General features: G+C 37.1%; 3 protein-coding genes and 1 long non-coding RNA gene across 4 annotated transcripts; 3 read left to right on the top strand and 1 right to left on the bottom strand.

The window, feature by feature from the left end:
- Window positions 1-535: 535 nt before the first annotated feature.
- Window positions 536-6090, top strand: dhrs13a.1 (dehydrogenase/reductase (SDR family) member 13a, tandem duplicate 1). Its single transcript, XM_084103717.1, has 5 exons — window positions 536-767; window positions 1013-1131; window positions 4926-5049; window positions 5170-5496; window positions 5585-6090. The coding sequence occupies exons 1-5, from the start codon at window positions 641-643 to the stop codon at window positions 5842-5844; spliced, it is 957 nt and encodes a 318-aa protein (XP_083959843.1). The 5' UTR covers window positions 536-640; the 3' UTR covers window positions 5845-6090.
- Window positions 3104-4170, top strand: LOC311075970. The gene is made up of 3 exons (XR_014604600.1): window positions 3104-3243; window positions 3875-3934; window positions 4031-4170. It is a non-coding gene; the product is annotated as an uncharacterized lncRNA (long non-coding RNA).
- Window positions 6091-6878: 788 nt separating the features above from the next.
- dhrs13a.2 (dehydrogenase/reductase (SDR family) member 13a, tandem duplicate 2) lies at window positions 6879-11801 on the top strand. The gene is made up of 5 exons (XM_084103716.1): window positions 6879-7239; window positions 7974-8092; window positions 8163-8286; window positions 8434-8760; window positions 10659-11801. The coding sequence occupies exons 1-5, from the start codon at window positions 7026-7028 to the stop codon at window positions 10916-10918; spliced, it is 1044 nt and encodes a 347-aa protein (XP_083959842.1). The 5' UTR covers window positions 6879-7025; the 3' UTR covers window positions 10919-11801.
- Window positions 11802-12437: 636 nt separating this feature from the next.
- LOC311075966 (F-BAR and double SH3 domains protein 2) lies at window positions 12438-26865 on the bottom strand. Its single transcript, XM_084103715.1, has 20 exons — window positions 26699-26865; window positions 26137-26234; window positions 25948-25993; window positions 22387-22463; window positions 22154-22298; window positions 21939-22072; window positions 21704-21758; window positions 21372-21500; window positions 21005-21127; window positions 20212-20307; window positions 19199-19315; window positions 17546-17644; window positions 17058-17210; window positions 16850-16972; window positions 16671-16754; window positions 15539-15731; window positions 15215-15438; window positions 14972-15116; window positions 13150-13211; window positions 12438-13070 (listed from the first exon to the last, which is right to left on the bottom strand). The coding sequence occupies exons 1-20, from the start codon at window positions 26717-26719 to the stop codon at window positions 12987-12989; spliced, it is 2208 nt and encodes a 735-aa protein (XP_083959841.1). The 5' UTR covers window positions 26720-26865; the 3' UTR covers window positions 12438-12986.
- Window positions 26866-27001: the final 136 nt, after the last annotated feature.

Below are 27001 nucleotides of genomic sequence, written 5' to 3'. Positions count from 1 at the left end.
TGCATGGCACAAATCATATGGTTGGTTTAAGAAAAGATGTGCTACTTTTCTCTAAGCAACCAGACTTAACATTTTCATCTAGTGTATGATAAAATGAGAATCTGATTTTACAATGGACTGAATGGAGTGATTTAAACAATGGGTTTTCAATCTTTCAGATGCCATGGACACCCAAATATGACCATCCTTGTGAGAGGGCCCCCCATTCTAAAATATAAAAGGCAGCTACTGTATATATTTTCATTTAAAAAGACCCAATTTATACTGTGTAATAATAATATAATAAATGTGGACAATATTTAGTTTCTATTACATTACATATTAAGAGATGGTTCTCTCAAAATCCTAGCTACAGAAGCCACTTGGCAACTGCATAGCAGTGTGGTGGTGAGTTTTGCATGGGCAAGGAACACTCACATTTTTCCTCAGACAGTGTAACAAATAGCTTCAGTTTCCAGATGAAATTTCAGTGTGCAGTTAATAAGCAGCAGAACAGTAGTGTTGTTATCACTATGATGTAATGATGTAATATGGACAGAGGGCGGGATTGGCTTCAGCAGCACGTCTTCCTGTTGCAGTCCAGAGGAAACCGAGCTATTTCATAAGCAACTAAAGCCGTTATTGCTCTGTTCTGTTGAATATGTTTACCGTTCTGCTTATTTGCGGAGGACTCGTGGGGTTTTACCTGCTGCTGTGCGTGACGGTGTTGCAACTGCCAAAATGTAAAAGTACAGCCAAACTGCACGGGAAGACGGTGGTCGTGACTGGTACGTGTTTCGGTTTTAGTGCGTTTGTTTTTTTGTCCTTAAACAGTTACATGTCTTCATTTTAATCATTAGTCGGCTTAAAACAGATTTTGTGGATTTTACGCTTTTCGTAAACACATTTTAGTCGTGTTACATAACGCAGAAGTGACAGCTCAGCTAGTGCACTGACGGTTCACACTCCACACAGGCGTTCGAGATAAGCAACTGAACAGATATGATTGACATTTGAGCTGGTTTACTTCTAGGAGCAAACACGGGTATCGGCAAAGCCACCGCGCTGGATCTGGCGAGAAGAGGAGCTCGTGTGATTCTAGCCTGCAGAGATGAAAGCAGAGCTCAGGCTGCTGTCACAGACATCCAGAGGGTGAGAGAGAGGGACCATATGTCAACAGGTTGTAACTATTGTCGTTGTAACTGTGAGATAAGCACCGTTTCTACTAAGATATAAAAAAATAAATAAAGTTCCATTAGGGGAAGTATGGTGGTTCACTGCTGAGCTGCGTTGAAATCTCAGGACTTGTCTTGTTTCATTAGACATACAAAATGTTGATTTTTTTTAAACTATTGGGATTTTATATGCAGATGCAAACCCGCAGCACTAGAATAATAAAATAATGATTCAAATATTATTATATGAAGTGAACGTAACGTGTGTGTGTGTGTGTGTGTGTATATATATATATATATATATATATAAACCGTTATTCGATGATCACAAACGGCTGTGATTGGCCCATTGATCTGACCAGCGCTCAGTAAAGAAACTGGAAGCACGTGACAACGTCGATTATATAATGCCATTTTTTAGTCTATGTATAATGCTTGAGAAGCAGTTTCTAGAGAGCACCATATAAAATGGTTAATCGTAATAAGATACTGTAACAGTTATTTAATTGAAAATATACAAGGAGGAATAAAACGATTAAAAAAAAAAAATTAATCGATCGCTCTGGACCAATTACAAACAATTTGAGGGCACTTTTTCAGCGACCTTGGTTCCAGATGTATTTTTACTTTATATATATATAAAACACAAGTTAACATATACATACATATATATATATATATATATATATGTATGTGTGTTAACTTCATTCTGACTCAGGCAGTTAACACCCATTGTTATGATTGCCTAATGTGATTGCATAAAAATGATCAACACCCCCTCACTATTGCACGTAAGTGCTTTGAAGACGTATTTAAATTTTTTATAAAATGGTACTTTTATTAAATAACAATAAATAAAAATCCAGTAATCTCAGTAGTGTAATAAATGCTGTTTTGTTTATTTATCAAAGCCACATGTCTGTGGTAGGGGTGCTGGTCTAGCAGATGTCTTTCAAGATGCTATAAAAATTGTCATGACTGAATTTCATAATGTGACATCTTTTGAATAAATGGCTTTTAAAGGGGTCATCGGATGCCCATTTTCCACAAGTTGGGATGATTCTTTAGGATCTTTGTGTAAAGTTTGTAACATACTGTGGTTAAAATTCCTCAATGGTTGTGTAAAAGAACACCCTTTTTACCTCCTCAAAAACAGCTCTGTTCACAGCGACCCGTTTCGGTGCATGTCTCTTTAAATGATAATGAGCAACTGCTCACCCCACCCCTCTCTTCCGTGTCAACACCTAAAGTGATGCCTTGGCAGACAGTATGCAAATGGCTGAGGGTGGAAATATGCTAATACGGGACAGTCCGTCAGTGGTCGTGGGCGGAGCATGTGCAATATGACATAATACTGCTCAGAAAATCCAAACGGCTTGATTATTGACAGTGTTTAGGCTTTTTGAGGATTAAAAAAAAGGAGTGAATGGATTTTCTTCATTGTATGGCGGTTGTGTCCACACACTGCAAAGACACATTTATATGCAAACACCATATAAAAGTGAATTTTTTTTATCCGATGACCCCTTTAAAGTGCTTGCTCACACCTCTCTGCTGATCATATTAATATATCGTCCTCAAGTCTCAAGTTTTTCTCTGATCTCAATGAACTACTCACTCTGGCCTATGCTGTATCCTTTTATGTTATCCTGCTCTGTGACTTCAATATCCACTTGGTCAATATCCATTTGCTCAATATCCATTTGCCTGTTCTAATGCCAGTTAAATCTGTTCCTCTGTCATTCTCAGACTCCATTAATTCATATTCTTACTTGTGTACTTGAATGTCTTCTTACTCTGATTTCTCTTGTCCTTCTGCTGTTCTCTCAACTTACAACTCTGCTATCTCTGAAGCCTCGGACAATCATGCCCCTATGATAACTAAGCTGGAACCTTCATCTCATGCATCACCCTGGTATACACCTGAGCTCCGACTGCTTAAACAAATTGGAAGACGTCTCGAGCGCCGATATAGGAAAAGTGGCCTGGAAGAGCATTATCAAGATTTCTGCTCACCAGCTGAAATACAAGTCTGATCTTAATGCCACACGTACAGCATGCTACTCCTCAGTAATAAACACTGCTAAAGGTAGACCTAAGACATTATTTTCAACTGCTAACAAACTTATATTAACCCTTCAACACATCTTTTTTCTGGCTCAATTGACCTCTGCAACTGCTTCCTCCACTTTTTTGAAAATAAAATAAAATCTATTTATGAAACATTTTCATCTAACTCATCAGAAGTTTCCTCTAACTGGTCCTCACCTCAGCCCATCCTGTGTTAGTGGCCTAATTGCTCAAACTAGCTCATCTACTTGTCAGTTAGATCCAGCACCTACCTCACTTCTTAAAAGCTGCCTATCTCAGTCTCATCTCCTATTGCTCATTTGATCAACTGTTCTATTTTTTCCGGGTCTGTCCCGCTATCATTAAAAACGGCTGCGGTCACTCCCATTTTAAAGAAACCAGGGCTAGATTCTTCTGCTATGAATAATTCCAGACCTATATGTAATCTTCCTTTTGTTTCTAAGCTGCTTGAAAAAGTAGTTGCCTTGCGGTTACAAACTCATCTCTATGCTAACAATCTTCTTGATCCCATCAATCTGTCTTTCGGCCAGGCCACAGCACTGAAACAGCATTGGTAAAAATTACAAATGACCTCCTAATATCTGCTGATTCTGGTTGTTTTACTGTTCTCATCATGCTTGACTTAACAGCAGCTTTTGACACTGTATCTCATCACATTACCTCTCGGCTATCAGCTATCGGCATCACAGGTAGTGCTTTATCTTGGTTTATATCATATCTCACTGATAGACAATTTTTTATTACTCTCCATAACTTCAAATCTTCTCTGTTCTCTCTCTCTCAAGGTGTCCCTCAAGACTCTGTTCTTGGACCACTTCTGTTCATTATTTATTTGTTACCTCTTGGTCACATTAATAATCCATAATCCATAGTCATGGTCTCAGCTAATTTACATATCAGCTCGCTCCGTCTCTGCTCTTCATCTGGACTAAATCTGGTTACATAGCAACTTCCTAAAATGTAATAATGATAAAACTGAGGTTATTGTTTTTGATCCACCATCCCATTTTAAAAAAGGTCTGGTAAAACAATCACTAGACTACAATGTGTTCAGAATTCTGCTGCCAGAGTCATCAATGAAGTCAAGAAATTTGATCACATTACCCCTTTGCTCTATAATCTAAATTGGTTACCTGTTCCTGTCCGCATTCAGTATAAAATTCTCTTGTTAACTTTTAAATGTCTTCATGGACTTGCTCCCAATTATTTATCTGAACTTCTGCACTATTATTCACCCCCTCGCTCTCTCCGGTCATCTGACTTAAAACTGCTTACTTTACCTCGTTTTCGTCCTTCAACAATGGGTGGTAGATCATTCAGTGCGGTGGCTCCGAAACTCTTAAATTCTCTTCCTCTAACTCTTCGTGACACTTCTATTATATCCTCATTCAAATCTCAATGAAAACCTTTCTTTTCTTACAGTATTTCCAACCCTCCTCTGTTTAGTGTTCTGCTGTTTTGTTACTGTATATTTATATATGTACTATGTGATGCATACTAATGCTTGATGCTGTGTTTTTGTTATCTTCTTGTACAGCGACCTTGAGCTTGGAAAGGCGCTTTATAAATGAAACATTATTATTATATTTAAATCTGTGATTCTGTTATATAAGTTTGCTGAATTAACATTTCATTGCCATCATTTAATGCTGTATTGTTGTGCATTGATTTGGAACACAGGAAACAGGAAACAAAGAGGTGGTGTACATGCACTTGGATCTGGGCAGTCTGAAGTCTGTGAGGTCTTTTGCCGAAAACTTTCTCAAGAAAGAATCCAGATTAGACATTCTTATCAACAATGCAGGTAGCTCTCAAATATATGCACTTTTATTTTATGCATTGTTACAATCAGTTACTTGAATTTTCAACTAATTCAAAATTTACATGGGGTTTAAAAGCCTTAAATTTGTTTCCGTGTTTGTAGGACTTGTAATAGCTGGCAAGACTGAGGATGGCTTTGGAAGGATCTTTGGCGTCAATCACCTCGGTCACTTCCTGTTAACCATCCTGCTGTTGGAGCGGTTAAAGGAGTGCGGTCCCAGCAGGGTTGTGACTGTCTCTTCAATGGCCCATTCATGGGGGAAAATTGACTTCAACTGCATCAACACTCATAAAGATTTGGGTTTAGGAAATTCAGCAATGGCCTTACTGAAGTTGTACAGTCACAGCAAACTCTGCAATGTCCTCTTTACACACGAGCTGGCCAAGAGACTCAAAGGCACAAATGTCACCTGCTACAGTCTTCATCCAGGTCAGTAGATGTTCTTTATTCTCTGAAAAGCAGTACTTGATAAAGTATCATAGGTCATATGCAGTTAACGCTGATTTATTTATTATAGGGGCCATTAAAACAGACATCGGCCGTCACAGCAATCTATGGTGGCGGCTGTTCATGGCACCAATTTTGCTGCTTTTCTTTTCGGATGTGGATTCTGGAGCTCAGACGTCTCTTCACTGTGCAGTTCAAGAGGGCCTTGAGCCCCTGAGTGGACGCTACTTCTCTAGCTGTGCAGTGCAGAATGTTCCTGCTAAAGCCAGAGATGATGCAGCTGCCAAAAAGCTTTGGGAAGTCAGCGAGAGTCTTGTTGGTTTAGCATGAGAGCATCAGCTTTATTGCATCTGTCTTTATTGCACAGTCTAGTGGCACCTGTGGTCGACTCAACCGTATTGGATAAACCTTATAAAAAGCCTGTGTAGAAGACGTGTGGTACATAACATGCTCTGAACGCAACAAAGGGGCTGTTTAATTCCTCTAATAAATATGTTCTTTGATTGTTTTACAAATTGTTCGTACACTATCCCAATATCGCTTGTATTTTATGTAATAAAGTTACCACTACATCAATCCTGTGGCTTTGTCATACCAGAGTAAAGACGTAACACACAAAAGGAGTGTCTGGGGATGATGAGGTCTTTAGTGTGTTGAATGTGTCACCTCTCCCTGTTAAAATATGTGATTGCTTTAGTAAAGGAACAACATGCACTATCTGTGGACTGCACGTGTCAAAAGTACGTCAAGAGATGTCAACAGTTTTTCTTTGAACCCAGTTACAATATAACTCCATGATAACGTGACTCATAATAGTTAGATAAATCATAATAGTTTGCCTGAATGGTGATGTCACCTTTATTAAGATATCAAACAACATTCAAGCATTTTCTTAAATTTTACCAATAACTACTACAAATTTAATGTGGTACTCAGCTACACATTTTTAGTAATAATAATGTTATTTTATCATATACTGTGTATATATATATATATATATATATATATATATATGTGTGTGTGTGTGTGTGTGTGTGTGTGTGTGTGTGTGTGTTTATTATAATTGTGTTCATTTAATTGTGGTGTTTATTTGGGAGCATGTCTATGTTCCCACAGCCCTATGTTCCCACATAGGGCCTAATTTTCAAAATTTTCAGTAAAAAAAAAAAACATCTTAGAAATGTGGGAACATAGGGCTGACCCCGTTTAGTTGATATTTGTTGCTAAAAAAAACACCCCAAAAACAATTCAGGAATTAAAATTGTATTTAGACTGTTTGTAAAATAAAATATAATACAAAGACAATAAAACAGCTCATATAAAACCTAAGAAACTTTATAAATGTAAAGGCAGCTTCACTGATCTGTTGTTTAAAAATGATCGTATCCAGTTCGTTAACAAAACATGATGAGATGTACAGATTTAGCATTTAAATATTTTGGCATTTAACTGTAGGCCTATTGTTTGCTTGAGCACACGCAAACCGGTCTGGTGAAACCCATGGCGGGGGGATGGAGAGAAAGCCCGAACCGGTTTATCAGGTTCTTGGCCGGGCGGAATACATAAGAACATCCTGCAGAATCTCGCAGGTCACAATCATGTTTCATCTCATCATCGCCGCTGCTCTCATCGCAGGTCTTTATGTCTTCTTGGTGGAGACGTTATTTAAGAAGTCCAAATGTAAAGGAACCGCTGATATGACGGGGAAAACGGCCATTATTACAGGTGAGGTTTGTGATCAATGTTCTCATGTTATGGTAAACCTGTGGAAAATGCCGCGTTAAATGCGTCTTTGTCGTCTTCACGTTGGCTTTCTCTTTTAAATGTGATCTGAAACACTGGGGGAAATATTTCGTACTAGTAGCCTATTGTTGTCTTGTTTTCCAGTACTTAATCTAAACATTCTTAAATCAATAACAGTTAACTTATACTATTACTTGAGAAGCAGAATGACTGATTTTTTTTTAGTTAGGTTTACTAAAAAATGTATCATTAAGGTAGCCTGGAAATCCAGACCTATTACCAGGGTATCATGAAGGATGTGTATCGTAAAAAGTTTTAACGGTATTACTACTCTTACCGATACTGCTTATCGATCCGGTACTTTAACGGTATTCTTATCGGTTCTTTTTATATTAAAGATAAACAATTAAACAAAGGTACACATGGGCCTACACAGTGCTTTATTTTCTGGAAGGTCTCTAACATTACTGTTCAGGTATGGTCTAAAAATAAATATAATAAAGTAATCAAATGTAAAATAACACTGTCTATCATAGTAGATTAATGCTTATTAAATCTGAAGTTAATAAGTGAGTTTATGCTTAACCTTAGTTAAAACAATAACAATTAAAAAATGTCAGTACAAAAATAACCTCGATATTTGTAATAGAAAACAAAACAAAACCTCTGAGTAAGAAAATGATCTTATCTTTCTGTGAACCTGGAATTTGTTTCAGGCGGGAATACAGGTATCGGTAAAGCCACCGCTCTTGATCTGGCTGGTCGTGGAGCAAGAGTAATTCTAGCCTGCAGAAACCAGAAGAAAGCTGAGGCAGCTATAAATGACATCAAGAAGGTGAGGACCATCACTTGAGACCACTGATTCAAGAGTTTAGAGTGTTTATTAACCCAGATTTGTTGTTCAGGACACAGGAAGCAATGATATACTGTACATGAAGCTTGATCTTGGAAGCCTCAAATCTGTGCGAGCTTTTGCTGAGAACTTCCTCAAATCTGAGTCGAGACTGGATGTGCTCATCAATAATGCAGGTAAGCCAAACAGTCAAAACTGTTTCAATATGTTCAAAATGTTCAAGATTGGGGGAACCAAAGGTAAAAGTTTGGCCATCTTGATTGACCACTTATCTCAATATTAGGGTAAACATGGCACTGCAATCAAAGGCTTTTTCTGTTCAGGTCTTGTTGCAGATGGTCTAACTGAGGATGGTTTTGGCATAGAGTTTGGAGTCAACCATCTTGGACATTTCCTGCTCACATGTCTTCTGCTGGACCGTCTGAAGGAGAGTCCTGCTGCTAGGGTCATCACTCTATCCTCCATGGCCCATCGCTGGGGCAAGATTGATTTTGATTCTCTTATGGCCACCAAAGACCTGGGGTCAGGGAGATACAGCTGGCAGTTCTTCCAGGCCTACTGCAACAGCAAACTCTGCAACGTCCTGTTCACTCACGAACTGGCCAAGAGAATGAAGGGCACAAACGTCACCTGCTACACTGTTCATCCAGGTAAAAATCATACTTGATATGTATAGTTTAGTAAAATTAATGTTCTGCCATTATTTACCCACCTTCCTGTTGTTCAAAACCTGCATGATTTTTTACATTTCTTTGTACGTCATGTGAATTCCACTTTTTGCGTTCCACTGAGAAGACACACAGGTGTGGAATGACGTATTACATCTGCCATGTTTTTACTGGCACATGACCTACCAGAGTCAGTTGTGTCATTTCCCTGTTATTCACAATTCATGGGCTGTGTTCGAAATCGCCCCCTATGCCTTCATTCACTATTCCCTACATTACTCCACTAATATAGTCCACTTGAAGGAGTGAATGAAAACGAGTGAGTGAATTCGGACATTGAGTGTGTCGGAAGGGCTGTCGCTTATGCATAGTTTGTGCTTGCTGTTTAAGAGTCATTTGAAACTTTCAAACGGGCAGCTCCAGTAATAAAATAAAAAGATTTATCTTGAACTATCGATAAACCTTAACTAAACAACTTAATATATCAAGTAAAAAGGAATTTATACCTGTATGATATTACGCTGTGGGCGCCATCTTCTGGTCAGATGCGGGAATTCATTCAGCACGACCCTCACAGTGCATTATGGGTATTCTCTAGCCGTTGAGCGTACATCAGTTGTACACTAGTTATTGCAGTGCATTGCGGGATTGAGTGAGTGCACTCGATAATGTCCACTATGGTTTCGGACACCACTACAAATGGCTGTCCCCTCAAATAGTGCCCTATTTAAGGGTATAGGGGGCGATCTCGGACACAGCCATGGAGTGTCCATTGATTGAAAGCAGTAGGTCATCCGGGTACTTTTCGCCTGTTTTTCTATATACTATTCTAATACTTTGAATTCGTCATACTGTTTTGTCGTACTGTTTTTTGCATATAATATATAGTATGGAAGTTGGCATATTCAAATGCAGCGAGAGTCTTGTTCACTAATCGTGCATGCGCACTTATTTGTACATAATATCTAAGTGTGTTTACAACCAACTGGAGACACTCAAATGCGAAATCACATATTTCCGTTTGCCTTTAATAGTTTGTCACTTCAAAAGTCTAGGCAAAATTTTTTAGAAATGCAATAAATGACTCTACGAAAGTTTTTATTAAAGACATATTGCAACTGAAAAGTCTGAAATTTGATCACATGTAGGCCTAGATTTAGGGTACGTCTACACGACAACAATGTACTAAAAACGGAAACGTTTTTCTTTTGCGTTTTTCACGTACAGACGATTGTCAAAACGATCCCAGTTCACACAGAAACTAAACTAAAAATGCTGTATTCTGCTGCCAGGCCAGTAATTGGCGATGTCACTTTGTAAAGAAACTCTACACCCAGACTGAACACATAATACACATGCGCATGACATCACCGTTTTCACAATTTCGTGTTTTTGTAGTTTACACAGAGACAAAAACGGTATCGTTTTAAAAAATTTGCACCCAAAACGACGTTGTCGTGTGAATGAACAGCCAATACGCATGAAAAGTTTTCTCTTAAAGGTAGGGTATGGGATTTGCCAAACGGCCGGCAGATTTTGAAAATACACAACAGGGGGGGATGGGGGGGATGGTAGGACCGTTTGATTGACGAACTTACTGTCCAATGATTCTAGGTGGTCTTGGAAATGATTGGCTGGAGTTTTTCGAGTCCTGCCCGTTCCACAGATGATTAAATTGCTTAATTTTCATTTCAGTGCTTCTAACTCAGTGGCTGTAAGTGGGTTAGGAATAGGATTTCAAGTGATTTTGAAAAAATGGACAAAAAAGAGAATCACATACCCCACCTTTAAAGGTTTAAAGGGGAGCATGACCAAAAAAGTTTGACAATCACTGGGACTGGGTTAAACAAACGCTTAATATTGCATGATCCCTTTTGTAGGTGTTGTAAAGACCGAGCTCTCCCGCCATGTGAGTCTCTGGCAGAAAGTGTTCATTGAGCCAGTGGCTAGACTGCTGTTCCTGGACCCAAACACCGGAGCCCAAACAACTCTTCATTGTGCCGTTCAGGAAGGAATTGAGCATTTCAGTGGACGTTATTTCTCATGCTGCGCTGTGGAGGAAGTCAGTGCCAAAGCCAAAGACGATGCGGTGGCCAAAAAGCTTTGGGAAGTCAGTGAACGACTGAGCGGCCTTTCATAAAGCCAGAGAAACTGTTTTATTTCTGGTGGATGGAGACCGTCTGTGAACTTATTTACCCCTAGAGAAAAAAAGACAAGTATGAAGTGACGAAACTGATTGTGGCATTTTCGTGTTTATGGACGCACAATTATTTACAAGGCTTACAGTGTTTTTTAGTTGTTTGTTGACATTAAATGCTGTATGCTAGGGTGAGTTTATTTTTTTACTGTGACGGAATGACCTTTATCCTGGTTGGTTTTTTACTGTATGAAATGATATTTGATTATAAAATATGAACAAACATGAACAATATAGTATTTTTTTCTTAACGCATGTGATAATACCCAACAGAATGAAAGTAAATTGAGTCAAACGTGAACCTTTTGTTGCATATGGCAGCAGGTCTTAATCTAAGACAGGGGTTTTCAAACTGAGGTCCAGAGACAATGAAAAAATTTACAGAAAAACAAATGTAAAAATAAGATTAAACTGCATGAATAAATATGAACTTTTGCCTTTTGAATTTCAGAAAGGCCGTCCCTCGCATGGGAATATTTGGGATCTGTGGCATCTAAAATATAGAAAACTCCTACTATACATCACTAAATAAGAAATTGGTTAACATAATTGATAAAAATAAATAGATTTAAATAATACATCAAACAGAAATAGAACACTACTAGTAAAAACTATAGTACAGTACTGTATAAAATTTTAGACTCGAGAGAATTTTTAAAAATTTTAAAACTCTCGAGTCACATGACACTAATCATATTTTGGCTAAGGAGTCTTTGGCATCTGATTGAAAACCCCTGATCGAAGAAATTGTAGCTTGTTTGAGAAAAGATCTTAAATGTGTTTTGATTGATCTAATTTCTACATTTTATTAAATGTATTGGATGTCTATCGCCTCGCTTTCGGGTTAAACCGGGTTAAACTTTCCGCGACTGCAACTGGGTTATAGGTTGCCAGGTTGAGGTGACAAACGGGTTGAAATTGTATATGGTGCGTGGATTGTGTGAATATAATGCATTTAATACAAGATCTGGCAACTGGTCAACATTAGACAAACATATTGGTCCGATTATTCATAAAGGAGTTTGGGCCATGCAAATTACGGGAGTTTCCCGTGAGAAATAACAAACCGGGAGGGGTCAGGGAGATAGGGCTAAAAAACGGGAGAAACCCGGGAAAAACGGGAATGTTGACAGGTATGGCCTTTGAACAGTCATCATGAAATCTGACTAGAACTGAGAACCATCATGAGAGACATGAGGTCAGAAAGACACAAAACTATGAGAAATTATATTTGTAAAGGCCAGATTTTTTACTTAATGAAGAGTCTGCCTTCAGAAAAAAAAGTCTGTCATCATTTACACATTACAAAATGTTTTTAAAATGTCGGCGACGCTTTCCCACGAAATTACAGGCTATGAACACGTGATTGCTATTGTTTCCCCTTTGAATTCCACAGAAGAAATAGTCAAACAGGTTTGGAAGAAGCTGATAGTGAATAAATGACAACAAAAGTTTCATTTTTGGGTGAACTATCTCTTTTAACTTGAATGCACCTAAACTAAAAAACTAAAAGTCTCACAGCATCTCCACATGTCTCTTATAAAGATTATAAAGAAAGAAAATGACAACAAAAATACTGCAATGCATTATAAACTACATCTAAAGTGCTCAGGTTGAGTTTAGCCTCCTGGAATTTACAAAAGCTAAAAATATCTCAAAATTCATTCAAATAATGGCTGACAGACCAGACAAGTAAAATACTGACAAAGTTTAAGCTAAAACTGTAATACGCCCCTAAAAATGTTTATGGACGGAATCATACACATAAATTCTCACAAGTCAACACTGAAATTGCCACTTTTCCCTTTAAAGTCTCTTTGCAGCTCTAGTAAAGCCTTGTGTGTTTGAAATTGCCCTAAAAAACTGAAGAAGAAAGCGTGGGACCACATTAAATAATGTTCAGCTTGTGCATCCATGTCTTCATTAAAAAGTTCCTGAATGTCCACCCTGCACGTGATCGAATTTACACGGTGCATTCAAGCATGAATCACGTCAATCTTGTAAAATGTGCTCACACCAGTGTGATCTCCACCTCTTCTCTCTTCTGCACCTGACCCTGCGCCTGCTGTTTGGGTGGAGGAGGAGCAGCTCGTACCTGCAGGAAACAAAAACACCCATCAGATTCCACATATAAGTGCCCATCACTGGCATAGCTTTAGGAGTGCAGGTCTCACAGGTCTCAGGGTGCCTGACCCGCCCTCTCCTGGGGATCTGGGTGATGGGGTGTGGGCGTGGCCTGTGGAGGAGACCACACAGATCACTGGGATTCGGATATTTCCCAAGAGCATAAATCTAATAACAGAACAATGGCCTCAGCAGTGTTGTTTTAGTATCACTGATACTGTTAAAATTTCAAAGGTGTCAAGTAACAAAGTACAAATACTTTGTTACCTTACTTAAGTAGAAATTTGGGGTATCTATACTTTACTGGAGTAATTATTTTTCAGCCGACTTTTTATTTCTACTCCTTACATTCTCACGCAATTATCTGTACTTTCTACTCCTTACATTTTAAAAATAGCCTCGTTACACCCATCTCATTCCGGCCTGTCATCGTTCAAAAAAAACATTGCCCTCACAGATTCCTGTAGCTAAGCTTGGATGTACATTTACATTCCAATAAAGGTTACTGATAACATGCCTCTGAAGTTTGACTTTTTGCACCATTATAATACTTATAGGCAACTAGTCATCTTATCTTCCGCTCCATGAAACACGTTAATGTTCAGTAAAATGCGGTCATTTTCAATGGGCATATATGCGACTGAAACAGGTAGCCTAGTGCATCCCAAATTTTTCAACATTAACATTTTAATATAACATTATAGTCATTATGGCCTTTAGAAAAAAAAATTTTTTTGAGGAGATGCGGTAGTGCACTATAGGCCCGTGGCGCGGCCTAAGCTTTTGTCCTTAATGGCATTTTTTTCCTTACATTACTTTTACTTTTATACTTTAAGTAGTTTTGAAACCAGTACTTTTACACTTTTACCTGAGTAAAAAGCTTGAGTTGATACTTCAACTTCTACAGAAGTCTTTTTAAACCTTAGTATCGATACTTCTACCTGAGTAATGAAAGTGAATACTTTTGACACCTCTGTATAGTTTTTATGAATATTTTATTTTTATATTCCCCTTTTTAAAATTTTAGTAAAAGGTTTAGTAATTTGGATGTGTGGTTTTGTAATTTTTATTAGATTTAGGTTTTTAAATATCTGTATAGTTATTAATGATTTTTATTTCAGTTTTAGTTACTTTAGTACATCAAATTTAACTAAAATGAGAAATGTTGCTTTAGCAACTAGCTGAAATAAAGTAAGTTTAAGTTTTTATACTTTATTTTACATCAGTTAATGTTTATTTTATTTCAAGAAACTATTTTTTTAAATGATTTTAGTATAATACTAATAATCCTGGGCCTGTTTTGCTACTGTTAACTAAAACAAACTTTTTAGAAATCATTTTATCATAACTTATTAAAAATGTTTTTGTTACTTGAAATAAACCAGAAATAAAATAAAACTTAAAAAAAAAAAACACACACACACACATTTCAAATTTTCTAATTACAAATTAAAAATGTGACCTTGGCAGCTAACTGAAATAAATAAAAGTTTGAGTGCTAAAATGACTAAAACAAACAAAATGAAAACTAGAAAAAAAATACAAAAGCACATAAATGACTAAAAATAAAAATGAAACAATATATTAATACCATAACAAATATACTAAAATATTAATTTATTGATAATATAAAAATACTATAATATTATAGTATAATAGTATTTATATAATATTATACTATAATATTATTTATAAAATATTATATAAATAATACTAAAATAACACTGGTAGGCCTACTTACAAAAAGTTTTTTATTCAACATTTTTAAGATAGACAATCAGGTTGTGAGATTGAACGTCACTAAAACATTAACAGTCATGTGTGAGGTTTACTATAAAGCTTTAGGGTCTGCCGTGGTGCTCTGTGTCTTACTGTGGCTCGAGATTTTGGGGGGTTCTGGGGTTTGATAGCCATTTAAAGGGAGTGTGCTGGTTAAAGATGGAAGTGAGATGGACTCTGGACTGCTACGGGATGAAAACGCAGCGGGTGGACAAGCCGCTTGATCCAGAACTGACACCTGGTGGTAAGAAACAGCTATTACAAAAACATGTACTATAAACATGAACAGACACTTTTTCAATGAGGCCTGTGTTTCCCAGTAGTATTTGTATAAACCTGCACGTTCATGCTCTTGTGTGTTTGTGCACCCTCCGGTCCGCACAGATCCTCCACTAATACTGCGGGAAAGACGCCCACTGCGCCGTTGAACTCGCCCTCCCAGAACCCATCATCTTCCTGGTTGTGTTTGCTGAGAATGCAAATAACAGCTCCCTCGGGGAAGGACAACTCGTCCTCTGTCTGAGCCTCATAGGCATACAGAGCCCTGGCTAGATTTATGGCTGTGCAAAAGAGGAAGAGGGCAGAAAATGTTTGTTATTAGCAAGGTTTAATACTATACGTGTATTATATCAGATATAATGCTATAGCGGGTGGTCTCACCGCTGGCGGGACTGTTCGGGCTGCTCTGGGTGAGTGTCTCGATTTCTGGCTCTTGTTCTGCAGAAGTGCTAGAGGTGTGTGATTGGGCGTCATTGCTGGAGAGAGACTGGATCATGCTCAGTAGAGAGTTGGAGGTCGGAAGCTGCAGGTATTTCTCCGGCACGTATCCCACCTGCCCTGTTTGGTTCCTTGCCTAAAAAAACAACAAAAAACTTGTCCAAAAAATGCCAACATATTTATTAAAGCGGCATCTAGTTCAGCTGTTTACAAACTAAGGGATGCTAGGGATGCCTGTGGAAAATTTGAGACATAAAAAAATAATAAACAATTTAGTTAACATAATGAAATAAAATCCAAATATGTACATAGTTTGTAAATATATTTATATAAAGAAAAAATGTAAATCTAAATATAATTTTAAAAATACCATTTAAAATAGTTTCAATATTTTACTAAGCAAATTCTCAAAACTGATGTAACTTTTATATACACTAATTATATATATATATATATATATATATATATATATATATATATATATATATTACACAATACTATACAAATGTTTTGTAATGTTTCTGAAAGAAGTCTCACAAAGGCTGCGATTATTTTATCAAAATACTGTAAAAACAGAAATATTGTTACATTTTAATTTCTATTTTAATGCATTTTTAAATGTAATTTATTCCTGTGATGGCAAAGCTGTATTTTCAGCATCATCACTCCAATCTTCAGTGTCACATGATCCTTCAGAAATCATTATAATATTCTGGTTTGCAGCTCAAGAAACATTTATTATTATTATCAATGTTAAAAACCAGTGGAGCTTGAACATTTATTAAAAGTTTATTTGAAATAAAAAATATTTTGCAACATTATAAGTGTCTTTACTGTCACTTTTGATTAATTTAATGTGTCTTTACTGGATGGGTTAATTAAAAAAAAAAGATTGAAAGATAATTTTGTAATTTTGTAAATAATCAAATAAATAATATTTTATAAATGAGTCTGTATATATGAAAATATATAATTAATAAATAAAAAAATTATATTTTAGGGAAGGGCAAGGCAAGGGAATCATGTATTGAAAAGTTCAAAAACCCCTGATGTAGTTAAGTGGGTGTGTGTGTACCTTGACCCAGTCCTCCATGTCTCCATCATCAATAAGCTCCAGTATTTCCTGTTCCTGGATGGTGAGCTCATCAGGCTGGGATGCCTGTGGAAGTAAAGCACAGGAAATGACATCACAAATGCATGCATAGAACCCTGAAATCCAGGTGAATGTCAGGCTAGACCAGGTAAGGCATGTACCTGATACGAGTACAGCACAGAGCAGGTGAGCGGGTAGTTCCTGTGAGTGCTGGAGGGACTGGAACTGCTGTCGTCCAACGTCTCTGTGTCCTCATCATCCTCTCTGTCCAAATCTACAGAGTGCTGAAGACATTGGTCGTAAAAACATTATAATATGTTATAGGGGTCTACGTGAATCAGGCTTTGACTGTGTGCGATTGAGACTTACAGAGAATGAAGCATCGTGGGCATTGAGGGCCGCCCATCTCTCGTTCTCCAGTTCCTCCAACACTTGGTTCATGGCACTCTTCAGCCAGACATCTACAGCTACACCCACGTCTCTGAGGAGGTTCAGACGCACCTCTGCCTTCTGTTTCACCGTCTACAGGAAGAGTGGACTCATTATCTACCCACTTCCTGTTCTATTACATATTGTTTATGCACAACTATTACAACAACTACTATTAACAACTATTCCAACATCTATTACATATTGTTTATGCACAACTATTCCAACAACTACTATACAATAAATGGTACTGTTTCATCCCATTGACCAAATGTGCAGCTTCTTTTAATAACCAAAATAACGAGTAGCGACCAGCAGAGGGAGTGTGTCGCCGTTGAGCCAATATTTTCTACGTTTCTCCCAGAGGTGTCGGACAGCTTATGATCTGGAGTTTTATACTGTACAAACACAGAAAAAAAACTCTTCACCTCTGATTTCCGAATGCATTCTCTTGCATCGTCCATTTTCAGTTCCAGCTCGTTGTTATTCTGGTCCTGTTGGTGCGACTCTTCATACTCCGACAGTGTCTAAAAAAAAAATCTGCACATTACTGTACATTGTTGCAATGTTGTAATGCCTTAATTCACTTGCAGCACTATTGATATTGTTTTTACTTTTTTATTTATTGAAACAAAATTAAATTATTATTAAAAATTAAATTTTAGTTTTTTTGTTTATTTAGACAAAACCATTTTTAGATTATTATTTTATAATATTTGATTGAACATTGTTGTTATTTTTGACTTATTTAGACTAAATAGATTTTATATTACTTTTATTTACTTTATATTTTATTACATTTAGTTATTGTTTTATTTTTATTTAGACAAAATTTAGACAGATTTTAGATTAGATAATAGCATTATTAATTTAAATAAAATAATCTTGTATTATTTTATATGTTTTTTAATATTGGCCATTTAGAAAAAAAATATTTTAGATTACAATAACATAATTACTTTTATTAATTTTAATAAAATAATATTGTATTAATTTGTATTTATTTTAATATTGGCCATTTAGACAAAATATTTTAGATTAGATGAATGAATAATTTACTTTATTTTCATAAAATATATTAATAATATTTTATATTTATTTTAATATCAGACACTTTTTAGTGCAACCCTAAATATATAAATGAAAAAGAAACAAATATATACATAAATTATAGAAATAAATATATAAATAGAAATAAATACAGTGCTATGCATAAGTTTAGACACCCATGCTAAAGTTGACTAAAAAGAGGAATAAAAAATCATCTTTTGGAAATTGAACTTAATGCCTTAATTTAAAAAATTAGGAAAAATCCAACCTGTAAGGACACCAATTTTCTTTGTGAATGAATAATGTATCGTAAATAAATAAATGTTCTTCCTTAAAATACAGGGTGCATAAGTTTGGACACCCCTATGTTAAATTCCCATAGAGGCAGGCAGATTTTTATTTTTAAGTATTTTTTTTAATTATTTTTTTAGGATACTATGCATCCTGATAAAGTTCCCTTGGCCTTTGGAATTAAAATAGCCCCACATCATCACATAGCCTTCACCATACCTAGAGATTGGCATGGAGTACTTTCCATAAGATCATCTCTCAATGCAAATCAAACTAGCTATTAGGCTAACTGAAATAAAACCATGCCAATCTCTAGGTATGGTGAAGGCTATGTGATGATGTGGGGCTATTTTAATTCCAAAGGCCAAGGGAATTTTATCAGGATGCATAGTATCCTAATTTTTTTTTTTTTTAAATACTTAAAAATAAAAATCTGCCTGCCTCTATGGGAATTTAACATAGGGGTGTCCAAACTTATGCACCCTGTATTTTAAGGAAGAACATTTATTTATTTACGATACATTATTCATTCACAAAGAAAATTGGTGTCCTTAAAGGTTGGATTTTTCCTAATTTTTTAAATTAAGGCATTAAGTTCAGTTTCCAAAAGATGATTTTTTATTCCTCTTTTTAGTCAACTTTAGTATGGGTGTCTAAACTTATGCATAGCACTGTATATAATAAATATATTTATTTTTAATATCACAAATCACAATCATATTGTTTCAGTGACCCCTCACCCGCTGTGTGAGAATGATGTTCTTGTGTTCTCTGGCCACACGTGTGGCCCATTTCCGTGCTTCCTTATTCAGACTGTGTTCTTCAGCCGTGCCACTCTCCTTCAACAGTTCGCTGACCTGAAGAGAGAAAGAGAGAAAAAGAGAGAGTGTCTTCTGCACATAAAACCTTGATAACTTCTTAGTGCATGTGTTAAAGTCACAGCACAACTTGGAACAACATCAATCTCCAAAATCAGATGAACAAATCTTTGCTTCACGAGACTGTCTGTAAATATTGACAGACTAAATGTTCAATTGATGTAAGCTCTTGAAGAATGATCCTTCCAGATGCCGCTTTACAGAGCAGCTCCTGTTCCCCAGAAACGAAATATCACGACAGCTTCTTGACAAAATGCATGCATACGTGGATGGCACAGCATGCTACTCATATTTATTATTTCTAAATAATTCCCATTATTTTTTATGTAAATAAAATAAATGCATTTGTACTTATTTTTAATTTTTTAATTTTAGGAAGGGGGGAATGGGAGGTGTTTGTTAGGGGTGCATGAGGTAGGGCAGGTTCACTTCTCAATGCCCTCTTTTCACAGACCATGCTGCTTCCTGCCTGCACTGACGCCCAGTTTTCCCTGATCTTTCCGCCCCACCAGCGCTCAGGGCTGCATCTCTAATGTTTTCTTTAGGAACAGACTAATGCTTGTTAGACTTGCAAACAAAAAGAGGGTTAGCGAACAAACGGACCACTATGCTGGGGTGGTGAGGGGCGAGATGACGTGCGGGCAGCAGGGGGCGCTGTTGCACATCTGAAAAACAGCTGCGCAGTCATGGAGGAACACGTTCGGCCTTCATTAGAGCACTTTTCCTCTTTGTAATGTACAGTATTACATTTATTTTGAATAACATTTAACAGTGTTATTAAATTATTAGTGTTTTTAATTATTAACTTTAAGTGAGTTTTAGATAAACATCGAAAAACATATCTTTCGCATATTATTTAGTTGAATGCAACTTACCGAGTCATTTTCACAGGGCTGGTACTGGAAGGGGGCGGCTTTCTGAAACACTGGGTTGTCCTGAATGAAAATCTGTTGGTGGATATCCTGTGTCACCTATAGAGGGGCCAAACACACACGCAGGGACAATTAAACTAATGTAAACCAATGTAGACTAAAGTCAAAATGTCACATTAACAAGAATAGCACAGTTAACAGAGGAGGAACAACAGAACAGAACAGGTAATTCATGATCAGTATGTGTCTCTGTGTGTGTGTGTGTGTGTGTGTGTGTGTGTGTGTATTGCTGTAACCTGATGCTAGATAGAGACATTAAACCTGACTCTCAAAACTGAATGGAAACACTGAGAATCATCGAATTACAACAACACAAGACCACAAAAGACCTAATGACACATACCAAAGGCAGTCACACTGTTGAACATGAGCTGATTTTCTTCAAATTACGCATTTATAATAATGAACAATCATTCTGTATTTCTAATCTCAACATTTTTAATGTTCTACCCAGTTACAGCCAACTTGAAACATCAATACATCTTTAAAAAAAAAAGCCATTCCATTCTAACATAACATAAAAATGTCATTTCTTAACCACTGCAAACTCTGTAAAGCAGGTACATTTTTCTCTTTAAGGTCAGCATTAAATGCTTGAGCTGGGATTTGATCCAATAACCCTCAAGCGGCAGATCATATTACCTGCTCTACATTCGGCCACTGTGGTTCATGTGTGCTTTTCAGTACCAGTATATGCTCAAATGTGTGTGTGTGTGTGTGTGTGTGTGTAACTCACCCCACTGGACGTCTCCAGCAGGCACTGGAAAGTGTCTTGAATGCTTTGAGACGTCTCAAGCTCCATCTGACACAGTGAAATGAGAAAACTCTGTACGTGGTCGCAGAAACTGCCATCTAGAACCTGGACTCAAAAACAAGGAACAATAGTTTTACTTTCAGCTGAATTTTAGGTTGTGATATATATATATATCGAATATATATATGTAGCGAATTATAAGAATTATAAAATTCAACCTGTCAAAGTAGCTAATATATATATATATATATATATATATATATATATAAAAAAAAATAAAAAACACACAAAAGATTATGCTAAATAAAAAATGAATAGGCCAAAAACTGATGAAAACATCCATCCTCACCGTGATGCAGCTGATCAGATCTGTCTCATAATAGCGGTCCTGATGAGCGTTAGTGGCTGACAGTGTGAGCAAGTAATCATTCCTTGCTTGCGTGGCTTTGCACTTCCATTCGTTCTTCTTTGCTTTCAGCTGAAATCAACAGGAAATGTTCATATGTACACTTGACTCTCAGTCACCATGATTTATTAGGAAATTTTACAACATAACTTTAATTGAGTGTTAAATGATGGCAAATGTAATCCATATGTAAAAATAGGACAAAAGAGCATGCACTATTAAATATCCAGTATAGACCACTAACCAGTATGGGACTGATATACAGTGCTAATTACCTTCACACTCGCCCTCTTCAAACTGGAGCGTGACTGAAACAGGCTGAGCTTTGACCTTGTGTTGCATGAGCCAACAAGAAGAAGGAAAAACACCAGAGGAAAAAAAGCGAGGGTGAGGAAAAACAGCAAAAAATGTTGAATCTTCATTTAAAACTGAAAACCATGATAACCCTATGCCCGGTTCTGTAGACAGCTGATGTCTCTTCCTTCACATGTGACAGGTCAGCGAACGTACTTGGCCTCCATATCAGCTTTCTCTCTCACAGTCTGCGCTGTTTGTTCCGCCTCCTGGTAGGCCTTCCTGCTCTTTTCCAGGTCTCTGATGGTGACCTGCAGATCGGCCTGAGCTCTCGCCAGATGTTCGCAGCACTGAGAGGACAGATATATAAAAACATTTTCAAAAACTGCCACTCTGACGCTTTAGTGCAGTGTATCTGTTAATGTGTTCACCCTCTTCAGCTGCAGGTCCTTCTGCGCTCTGAACGTCTTCACAGGATCTGAGATCTGGCTCCTATAGTTCTCACATCCGTTGATACGAGACTGGCTCACTTTCGTCACGCCCTCCAAGTAAGACCTCCATACGGCCCAAACATTTCTGTATGCATATTCACAGACATCTGTTTAATGATGAAGACAAATGTGCAATTGACAATCAGTCTGATTGAAAAGATCTCTCCTTTTACCTGGAGTCTCTCAGCTCCTCTGATGGGGCTCCATTCCACTCTCGCTTCAAGTACTGCGAGGCAAGCTTTTGCAGAGCCTACAAAGTCAAGTAACATGTATTTATATAGCGCTTTATGCAATACTGATTCTTTCAAGGCAGCTTCACAGTAATGGACAAGAAAATTACAGTATTAATGTTGCATAGTTCTTCAATTATGAACAAATACAATTTCAGCAGTAAAGCACCTCTAAAAAAGACAACAGTGTCATTTTTTAAATCACAGGTTAGTTCAGTGTTGATTCAATTTAGTTCAATGACAGTGTCAATGTTACAAAGTTCATTAGTCATGAAGCGAACTCAATTCAACTAAAAAGCCGCTCTACAGAAGATAATAGTATAATTATTCAGATCAAGTCAGTTCACTGTTGATTCAGTTTTTAAGTTCAATGATAGATCATCAAATAATGAAACAAGCTTAAAGTCGGCATGAAATAGAAGTTACGATAGTCTTTTCTTTCTTATTGTGACGTATATCCGAGTGAAACGGCTTCTCGAACAAGAAAAGATGTAGGGCGGGACTTGATTTAGTCCATCGGGAATTGATTGGATGGTTATGGTTTTCTATTGCTGTGATGTCATGTGAGTGACAGGTTGTCCCTGTTTGATTCAACTATAAAGCAAATCTACAAAAGACAATTGACATTGTTCAGCTCACTTTAGTTCAAGTTTTGTTGATAAAATTACTGAATATTAAAGGGGTAGTTCACCGAAATTTTTTAATTTTGTCATCATTTACACACCCTCAAGTTGTTCCAAACCTGTATGTAATGACAAAATCATTAAATCAAATTTTCATTTTTGGGTGAACTATTCCTTTAAGTGCCTTTTAAACAAACAAGAAAACTACGCTTTAACATAATTTTTTTAAATGTTTATGACAGTTTAGATTCAGAACCTCTAAATAGCATTTTAAAAACTCAACTTCAAGAGTCACCACAAAATAAAATACGCCTTAAAGGAGAAATATTAATTTATCCTGTCACTCCAGATCAGTGCAAATGTGGAAAACATGGAGGACAATCTATAAAAGTAAAACTGTCTGCTTGATACTTAAATGCCAGACAGCGGTACAAACTGTGCCCATGTGTAGGTTTACAAGTGAGTGAATAACTGGCTGCTTGTGAAACAGAAGAAAGGAGAAATTACCACTCACTTTCCATCCTCAAGTCAAGCTAATGTCACTGTATTGGACTGATCTCCAAAAGTCACAAAAACATGGCAAAATATCAGCACAAAAAAAAAGTTTTTAAAAAAGGTTAGTATTTGTCTACCAAGGGTCCTTTCATTACTTCACCACTACTGATGATAATTCCAACAGAATATAGCTAAACTTCAACAAACTGAAATGACTGAACCATAACAAGTTCTACGAAGGCCAGAGAGTGACCAGCATCCCCTCAAAACACAGAGGATTCGCTTCCTGGCCCTCAGACCACAAGCTGGCATTGTCAACCTAATCCTATGAGCTGCCAGCTCTGATGAGTCCACTCAGGAAGAGACCCTGAGGAAGAGAGAGATTCCTGTGTTCATGAGCCAATCAGCACGCAGCAGCCCTGCAGGTGCACAAGCTTCAGAACCAACAGTAAAGAATCTCTCACGCACACACGCACACACACACGCACAGAGCGTCATTCAGACAGCTGGGCTCCCATTCACCAAATGATCACACAGATCTTATAGTATCATGATGAAGATGATCAACATGTCAGGCTGTAAATATATAAACACTTTGTGAGTAAATCTGTTTATGCACTATACACTACAGTTTAAAAGTTTAGGGTCGGTCATATTTTTTTATGTTTTTGAAAGATCTCCCTTATGCTGACTAAGACTGCATTTATTTGTGAAATAGTGTAAAATAACTGTTATGTATTTGCATATATTTTCAGCATCATTACTCCAGTCTTCAGTATCAATTATTCTAATATGATGATTTGGTGCTCAAGAAACATTTATTATAATTATCAATGTTGAAAACTTAATGTTTATTGTGGAAACACTGATTTATTTTTTTCAGGATTCTATGATAAATAGAAAGTTAAAATGAAAATCTTTTTTAACATTATAAATGTATTTATTGTCACTTTCAATCAATTTAATACTTCCTTGGTGAATTAAACTGTTAAAATATTACTGACCCCGAACTTGTGAATTGTAGTGTAAGTTGTATAATTTGTATATAGGAAGTCAAAACTTTTTTTAACTTCAATTTTGTGGTTTAAGGGAGTAAAAGGAAAAAATAACATCCTGATGTACATCCCAAATATATGAAATCATACTCATAGGGCCCTATTTTAACGATCTAAGCGCATGGTCTAAAGCGTACGGTGCAAGTGTACTTAGGGCGTGTCCGAATCCACTTTTACTAGTTTAATGACGGGAAAATGGTCGGCGTGCCCGGCGCATGGTCTAAAAGTGTTGTCTCTATTCTCTTAATGAGTAATGGGTGTGTTTTGGGCGAAACGTGCAATAAACCAATCAGAGTCTCATCTCCCATTCCCTTTTAATGGCAGTTGCGGTCATGCCATGGCGGATTCGCTATTTACATGACGGAATTTGATATTTGACCGAACGCGTCTCCAGAGCGCAAACGGATCTGCTAGTGCGCGAGGTTAAAGTGCGCAAGCAGACAATCTACGGGACAAGCCGGATTCCACCATATCTTTATGCACACGATAATAATCTTTTACATAGTAGTCCTTTTATTTTTAATATTTGGCATGTTTGTGTGCTGCTGCGTAATAACCTTGTGTGTGTAATAAGCAGAGTGTATGCGCGTTGTGCACCCGCCTACAGGCACACATTACTAACACGCCCTTTAAATAACAAAAAAAAATATTGCGCCATTGACTTTAGACCAGGTTTCAGTTGGTCAATGGCGCAGTCTATTTCAGTTGCCTCAAAATATCAACGTGCCAGCAATGCGCCAGAACACACCTTGTTTTCAGACCAGCATGTCCATGGGCGCACATGCATTTGCTATTTAAACAACGTGGCGTAGGGCGTAAAAATGATAACTGCGTCAGGCTGAAACTAGCACTAGCAAAAAACACTCGCCTGGCGCTGCATTGCGCCGGGTGTATGATAGGGCCCATAAAGTGAGATAATGTTGAGATCAGCAGAAATCAGAGATCACAATGCAGTGTCCCATAAGTGATGTCATGTACATCTTCTCAGCAATGTAACAGAAAGAGACAACAAAAGCAGATTTGAACCAGAACGCAACTGGTAAAAACACGACCACCTGCAAATCGTTAACAACCACAGTTTTTTCCACTGAGTCACGAAATGCGCTTCTCTATAAAAACAAATGCACACATAAAACATTAGTGCTTGTTTACATCAGAGGCAGACACATTTTTTTTTTATTCTGACCAAAAAATCGTAGCTGAATGAGATTTTATAATATGTTTTGTTTTTTTAAAATCTCAGAACACAAATCACCATACATTATCAAAACTAAATGCAATGTAAATTATGAACTCATGTAGCCTAATTGAACATGGTGGCCACAACTCACCTGTGAGTAATCTTTCTCTATTAGTGCTTTCTTCTGGCTGTAAGTCCTGAGGATGACACACACACACACACACACACACACACACACACACAGTCAAACAGTTCAGCACTAACATACCAACAAATAGACAGAAAATAGATTGACTGACAGTTACATAGCAATGTAAAAGGTTAATCAAAGGAGAATGACCTCAGATCCTCCAGGAAGTCCAAGTCTGTCTGGTGTTTGAGCTGGAGTCTGTTTAGCTGCTCAGTGTGAGTGTGTTTCACCTCTTGTGTGACTTTTACCTGCAACACACACAGTGACAACCTCTGGAGAAGCAACTCTGACACTGATCACACCAATGTGTCTGGCATCCTCGACAGCGTAAACATAAACATCATCTGTTTCTATCTATCTATCTATCTATCTATCTATCTATCTATCTATCTATTATCTATCAAGTATCTGTCTGTCTGTCTATCTATCCATCATCTGTCTGTCTGTCTGTAAATCTACTATATATCTGTCTGTCTGTCTATCTATCTGTATATCTATCTATCTATTCATTATCTGTCTATCTATCTATCTATCTATCTATCTGTCTATCTGTCTGTCTGTCTGTCTGTCTATGGATCTATCTATATATCTGTCTGTCTGTCTGTGTGTCTGTCTTTCCATCTATCCATCAATCTATTTATCTGCTATTTTGTTCATTAATACGGACATGACAACAAAAAAATCTTATCAATTATAGAACAGTTCGACTCACCTTTCTTGGAGGAGGTTGCATGTCTGGATCTGGATCTACAGGACAAAACTGTTGGAAATTCACCCTCGAAAACCAAACACATCTGCGGGACGGGGCAATGCAGTGCCGAATATTCTATTTAAATGGCAGAAAGAAAGAAAAAGGAGCAGTGAAATGCTTCTAGACCCCTCCGTTGAACCGCTCACATAAAAACACAGCTGAGAAATGAAGTAAACTCTTGTGAGAACTTCAGTCAGTGGAGCAGAAGGAAGAAGAACAGCGGCCTCCAGTGACCGAACATAATAATAAAACATGTTATCAAGG

The sequence above is a fragment of the Abramis brama genome, assembly GCF_963993115.1.
Source record: "Abramis brama genome assembly, chromosome: 25".
NCBI classification, from domain to species: domain Eukaryota; kingdom Metazoa; phylum Chordata; class Actinopteri; order Cypriniformes; family Leuciscidae; genus Abramis; species Abramis brama.
The sequence above is the reverse complement of the archived record's forward strand: the minus strand, read 5'-3'. Positions and strand labels throughout refer to the sequence as shown.